This window comes from Guillardia theta, assembly GCF_000315625.1.
Source record: "Guillardia theta CCMP2712 unplaced genomic scaffold GUITHscaffold_2, whole genome shotgun sequence".
Taxonomy (NCBI): Eukaryota; class Cryptophyceae; order Pyrenomonadales; family Geminigeraceae; genus Guillardia; species Guillardia theta.
Genome location: NW_005434672.1, coordinates 481,631 through 487,410, shown reverse-complemented (window position 1 = coordinate 487,410; position 5,780 = coordinate 481,631). Strand labels below are relative to the sequence as shown.

General features: G+C 57.5%; 3 protein-coding genes across 3 annotated transcripts in view; 1 reads left to right on the top strand and 2 right to left on the bottom strand.

The window, feature by feature from the left end:
• Positions 1–789, top strand: part of GUITHDRAFT_131831 (hypothetical protein) — a gene marked incomplete at both ends in the record, with an annotated part of 1,012 nt that extends 223 nt beyond the window's left edge. The window contains 4 exons of the mRNA XM_005841757.1: positions 161–273; positions 489–582; positions 627–683; positions 735–789. Coding sequence (XP_005841814.1) covers positions 161–273; positions 489–582; positions 627–683; positions 735–789 — 319 coding nt within the window. The remainder of the gene's footprint in view (positions 1–160; positions 274–488; positions 583–626; positions 684–734) is intronic.
• Positions 790–980: 191 nt separating this feature from the next.
• On the bottom strand, positions 981–2,382 carry GUITHDRAFT_99483 (hypothetical protein; the record flags this gene model as incomplete). The annotated part of the gene is made up of 4 exons (XM_005841756.1): positions 981–1,458; positions 1,506–1,648; positions 1,693–1,758; positions 1,810–2,382. The coding sequence occupies 4 exons, from the start codon at positions 2,380–2,382 to the stop codon at positions 981–983; spliced, it is 1,260 nt and encodes a 419-aa protein (XP_005841813.1).
• Positions 2,383–3,421: 1,039 nt separating this feature from the next.
• GUITHDRAFT_99482 (hypothetical protein) overlaps positions 3,422–5,780 on the bottom strand; it is a gene marked incomplete at both ends in the record, with an annotated part of 5,372 nt that continues 3,013 nt past the window's right edge. The window contains 11 exons of the mRNA XM_005841755.1: positions 3,422–3,465; positions 3,592–3,643; positions 3,918–4,021; positions 4,282–4,373; positions 4,584–4,621; positions 4,696–4,770; positions 4,824–4,861; positions 4,913–4,961; positions 5,009–5,081; positions 5,250–5,311; positions 5,522–5,560. Coding sequence (XP_005841812.1) covers positions 3,422–3,465; positions 3,592–3,643; positions 3,918–4,021; positions 4,282–4,373; positions 4,584–4,621; positions 4,696–4,770; positions 4,824–4,861; positions 4,913–4,961; positions 5,009–5,081; positions 5,250–5,311; positions 5,522–5,560 — 666 coding nt within the window. The remainder of the gene's footprint in view (positions 3,466–3,591; positions 3,644–3,917; positions 4,022–4,281; positions 4,374–4,583; positions 4,622–4,695; positions 4,771–4,823; positions 4,862–4,912; positions 4,962–5,008; positions 5,082–5,249; positions 5,312–5,521; positions 5,561–5,780) is intronic.

Genomic DNA, 5,780 nt, shown 5'->3' with positions numbered 1-5,780 from the left:
TCCTCCTCCTCCTCCTCCTCCTCCTCCTCCTCCTCCTCCTCCTCCTCCTCCTCCTCCTCTGCTCCTCCTCTGCTCCTCCTCTGCTCCTTCTCTGCTCCTCCTCCTCTGCTCCTCCTCCTCTGCTCCTCCTCCTCCTCCTCCTCTCCTCACCCCTGTGCAGGGAGAAGTATGAGAAGCTCTGCGACAAGGACATCACTTGCTTCGAGCCTGAGAGCGTTGGCAACGTAGCCAAGGGACTTGCGTTCCACAAGTACTACTTCGACTTGCCGTCAGGTCATCGCAGTCCCTCTCCTCCTCTCCTCCTCTCCTACTTCCCTCCTGTTCTCTTTACCTGTCCAACTTTTTGCTCTCCTCTCCTCCCTGCTTCCCATCCTCCGCTTCACTCCTCCTCTCCTCCTGTACTGGTGACCTTGATCGAACCTCCCGTTTCTCACCTCCTCCTCCACCTCCTCATCCTTCCCTTCTCTCTCCTCACTTGTGCCCATCAGGTCCGTCCTCAGGCATCAAGAACAACGTCACTCTAGCTGACCTCAACGTGCGCATCCTCGGGGAAGGAAACTCAGCTGTGGCTTGCTACAACAGGTGTGGCTCAGAGGATGGGGCGTCTGTGACACAGCCCGTGTCAGGCTGATCCAGAAGCTGGAGGACGGGAGCCCAGTGACGGTGAAGTCCCACGAATCCAGGTACCTGCGCTTCCTCCCTGCCTTGCAAGGCCTTGACGGCTGCGGCGGCAGAGTGTTTGAGATGAAGCAAGGGAAGTGGGTCTGCGTGCATTTCCATCGCTCGTGAAGTGGGAGAGGCTGGAGAGAGGCGGTTAATCACTTAGTTTATACACCCACGAGCCTCAGCTCCCATCAGAAGGAGAAGTCTGGGAAGTCAGTGGCTTCTGGGTCCTGAGACGAAAGGTCTTGTTCCGCCTCCTGCACTCCCTCGCCCCCCTCAGAATCTGCAAGAAAAGATTAGCAGGTGGGATGAGCAGGTCACGACGAGGGGTCTAGATTGCCTTTCTCCGACGTGTCCTGGAAGAACGAGAGGTCGGGCTGGTTGACGATGGCGATGAACTTCGGTTCGGATTTCTCCGACTCTCTTCCATTCTCGACAACTCTCACGGCCTCTCCCTTCGCACCTTCCTCCTCTCCCCCGCCGCTCGATTCAATGTTCGAGCCCAGCACATCACTGCTTCGCTCTTCCTGTACCAATGTTTCTCTCCTCTCCTCTTCCTCTCCATGCCTCGCTCTACTTTCCCCTCCCACCGCTTCATCATCTTCGCCTACAAGAGTATTCAGCGACATCTTGTCTGTTGTCCCCGTTCCCTCTCTTTCCGTGTCGCCATGTGTGCCCAGGCGGATCTTGACATCCTTGTCTTGGCCGTCGCGGGAAGGCCCAAAGCAATTCTTCAAATACGCTCCTCCCCCCCCGTTCTGCCCCGGTGGGTTTTCCTGGTCGCTTTGTGGTGCGCTGAGTTATAGTCAAGCAAGTGCTCCTGTCAAGGCATGCAGAACAACCTCGATCGAAGCTCGGAGGGCTCCGTAATGAACAACTTCATAGAAGGGAGGTTGTCGTCAACACGATCAGCCTTCCGGTTCTGCGATGGTGATGGAGACGATGTTGATGTGTCCCGGTTGTGCCTGATCGACAGGATCTGCACCTTATGATGACGTCAGCACCAAGCGCACAGGAGGAAGATCTCACCATTTCTGTGCCTGACTTCCTCGCATAGTGCGGTTTCAGATCGGAGAACGTCAGAGTTCGATCAGCCTGTGGAGCAACCATTCCTCAACAGAGAGGCGGAGCAGGAGGGCAAGCTACCGCGCTGTTGCTCCGCTGACCTCGAAACTTGAGGTACATGTCCTCGTCAAAAGTCGCAGCGATCGGGAGGGTCCTCGTCCAAGAGCTCATGTTGACTCTTTCCTGCTGCTGCTCTCCACCCCCTCCCCTCTCCGCCGCCTGCACGTGACCTTTCTGCGTCTGCAGGAAGAGCTCCTCCTCCAGCGTTGACTCCAGCGCGTGCGCCCATGATCCCTCGGCCATGGCGGGCGGGGACCCTCGGGACGCCACCGCCAGCTCTTGTGCGAGGGTGTAAGCCTCCTTTTCGAGGAGCGCCCCGACATTGACTGGCGCTGTGGGAAGAGCATGATGGAGTTGCTCGAGAGCCGTCCGGCTCCTCTCTCCCCTGCTCGACTTGTAGTTTGTCAGGTAAGGGTTCCTGACGTCTGCTACGCTGCTGGGAACATGGACTTGGGGCAGTTGCCTCGGAGGGAGCTGGAGGGGCTGCCTTGCTCTGAACCCTACGCTTTGCGCCAGCTTCTCCACCTCCTTCTGGATGTTGGGCTCCTTCTTCGACTGCCTGCCATGAAGCGCCTCCGAGAAGGTCTCGTTCATCTGATTCGTTTCCTCCCCGATGATCAGAAAACTTGACGCGTCTGCAAGCCTGAACGAGGCGAGGGATTCAGTCTTCAGCACACAAGGCAGGAAGACATGGTATTCTAGAACCTGCTGGAGAGGGGAACAGTCTTTGGATTCCCATCGCTGCCATCGGCAGGTTTCCTCCTCTCCTTGTCGTTGCGACCCTCCTGTTCCCCGGGGCTAAACACTCTGATTCACCAAGAAGGCTCAGATTCTCAAAATCTCCCGGCTCCATTCATGACACTCTCAGTGTCATCACTGAGAGATTTGTCTGCTCCTTGCTCAATCCTTCCCTACCCTTCCACCTCTGTCCTTGAACCTTCATCTTCCCCTTCTCACCTCCAATCAAGATTCCTCTCGATCAAGTTTCTAGATCGCAACATTCCCTCAACCCAGGCTCGCCTCCTCACCTTTCGGGCCCTCTTCTTGCTCTCTTCGGATCCATCCCCTCCTCTCTTCCTCCCCGCGCCTCCTCCTCCCTCCCCATACTTGCTCTGTAGCGGCGGCATGTTGTCTCACTGTCCTGACCGGATTGACCGCGGGAGTCACTCAACAGGATCTGCACTTTAAAGAAGGTTTGCCGGACCGGCCACGCCAGTTCATTGAACCACTACTGTCAGTCGGCCCCTGTCCGGTCACAAGCCGGGCCCGGGGCTCGGACTCAGTGACTGCGGCTGGCCCGAACTTCAGAAGCCTCTGTTCGGGCCCGCCACGAGCCGCACCCGGGAAACTGGACAGGCCCGATCACCGCGGGGCCGTTGCCAGACTCAGCGGCGATTGATGCCCCGGGCCCCTTAAACCCCGGCGGGGCGGGCCAGTGAGCCGCCGCTCGGACGGTCTCTGGCAGGCTCCGGGACAACCACGCCGGCGCGGGTGTGCAGGCTCTTCACTTCATGAGTCAACAGACCCCCGAAGGGACGGTCGGAGGGAAGAGGGAGGAGGGCGGAGAGGCACTGATTCACTAGACGGTCACGTTTAATTGCAAGAGAAGCTGAGAAATGTCCTGCCCCTCCTCTCACTGGAAATGAGAAAACACGAGGGAGAAAGAAGCCTTTCCTCCTGCTCACGAGGTCAGGAATCGCTCGCTCGCTCGCTCGCTCCTTCCCTCCCTCGCTCCCTCGCTCCCCCAAGTCGTGTCAACCCTCTCCTCTTCTCCTTCCTCTCCCTCTTTCCTTCTTGGCACACCTGTGGAGGATCGGAGCTCGCTTGCATACCCAACCATGTCCTCGAGCGGCACCTACAGTAGAAGTCAGACACCTCCAACGAGTCGCGATACACAAGGTGTGGAGGAAGCGAACAGGAACGATGACAGGGAGGAGGTGAAAGAGAGGGAGGAGCAGGAGAGGAGGAGTACAGCAAGAAGAGTAATAGCAGGAGCAGGAGCAGGAGCAGGAGCAGGAGCAGGAGCAGGAGCAGGAGCAGGAGCAGGAGCAGGAGCAGGAGCAGGAGCAGGAGCAGGAGCAGGAGCAGGAGCAGGAGCAGGAGCAGGAGCAGGAGCAGGAGGATCGCACCATGGCCTTGATGATCTGTCGGCCATCAGGAAGGGTGTCCAGTCGCTCGATGTCTGCGTTCCTGTTGGAGGTCAAGTCGCTCATCACCGTCCCGACGTGCGACTCTGCGCAAGCTAGTCAGTCACAACGAGAGGGAGAGGAGAGGGAGGATGGGAGGGGGAGAGGGGGAGAGGGGGAGAGGAGGTGGGAGGGAGTGGGAGGAAGAATGGAACAGGAGACATTGCAAGGAAGACTGGAACGACAAGGGATGACGAGCAGGGAAGGAGGAGGAAACTGAGGAATGAGGAAGGATGGTGACTACAGTGTCGAGGACGAGGAGGAAAAAAAGGACGAGGAGAGGCGAGGAGGAGGCGGCGGGAGATACCGAGGGCTGTAACCTCCACATGCATGATAGGCTGGAGTTTCGTGGGATTCGCTTCCATGATGCAGGTCTTGACCGCCATGCTCGCCCCCAGACTTTTCATCGTCAGGCAGATCAAACATCCTTCTCTCCTCCTTCTCCTGCTCCTTCCCCTGTTCCTTCATCTCCTGCTCCTTCATCTCCTGCTCCTCGTGATACTCTTGATCTGGATGTTTCGTTTTGTCCTCTCCTTCTCCACTATCTTGACCTCTCCTCATCCCTCTCTAATCAACATCTCCAATTCTCTCCTCCTTCTCCTTGAGTACCTCAGTGCCGATAAGGTTGTGTCTGCCGATGTCTTCACCTGAGTGCAAGTTACAATCTTCCCGCTCTTCTCCTCCTTTCCTTCTGCCCTCCTCCTCCTCCTCCTCAACTCACCTCGTCAACCGTCACTCGCGTCCTCAAGATCGGCATGCCCAGGAGCGGGCCAGCAGTAAGGGCAGCTGAGATTCCCTACGCCCTCGCACAGTCAGGCGAGCAGCAGCATTGCTCGCTTGCCGACTCACATTCTCGACCGCCTCCTCCGCATCCGCCTCGCTGAACTCTGCTCCTCCTCTCAGTCCTTGCGCGTCCCCCCCCCCCCCCACCTCCTGACCTGGAGAGCCAACCGCTGCCTTGGAGGCATCGATGACGTTACTCTCCTCCTGTTGGGCCCGTCAGAATCGTCGCATCCTCTTGCTCGGGCGCTGACGTCGTTGGGCTCAACGGTGATGAGGAATTCAGCCTGCGTCCTCTTGCCCTTGAAGACAGCGTCGTAGGAGTACCTGGGAGGAGGAAGAGATGAGGGGGAGGGGAATAGGAGGGAATTGGGCACAGAGAGAGAGAGAGAGAGAGAGAGAGAGAGAGAGAGGAGGAGGAGGACAGGTACGGGCAAGGATTTGGAGTGGAGAGCATGTCTGAGGGAGGAGAGAAGGAAGGGGATAACCGTTTACCTCTTCTGTACTTTGCTCTTGATTGACTCCCTATAGGTGATCTGAATCTTCCCCGCCACGGCCTATAGAGACTTTCTGAGAGAAGAGTACCGAGAAGGCGAGGAGAGGAGAGGAGAAAGGAGGGAGGAGAGAGGAGAAGAGAGGAGACGAGACGAGACAAGAGGAGAGGAGAGCAACAGAGGGGAGGGGAGACGAGAGCAGAGCAAAAAACAAAAGAAGAGAAGACGAAGAGGAGGGGAGGAGAGGAATAGGAATAGGAATTTTCTATTCACCTTCACTCCATAGTTTCTCTCCAACTTTGTGCAGGCAACCTAAAGACCAGACAGACGGTGAGTCAGGCATCCATTCATTCATTTCCTTCCCCCTGCCATTCCCTCCCCCTCATCTCCCCCTCCTCTCCTCCTCATTCTCCTCCTCCCCACCTCTCGCTCTAATCCCTTGCCCTCCTCCTCCTCTTCGCTTTTCTTCCTCCTCGGCCTCCCTCTCCTGCCTCCCCCATCCACTCTTATCTTTGTCACCGGACCTCGAGGT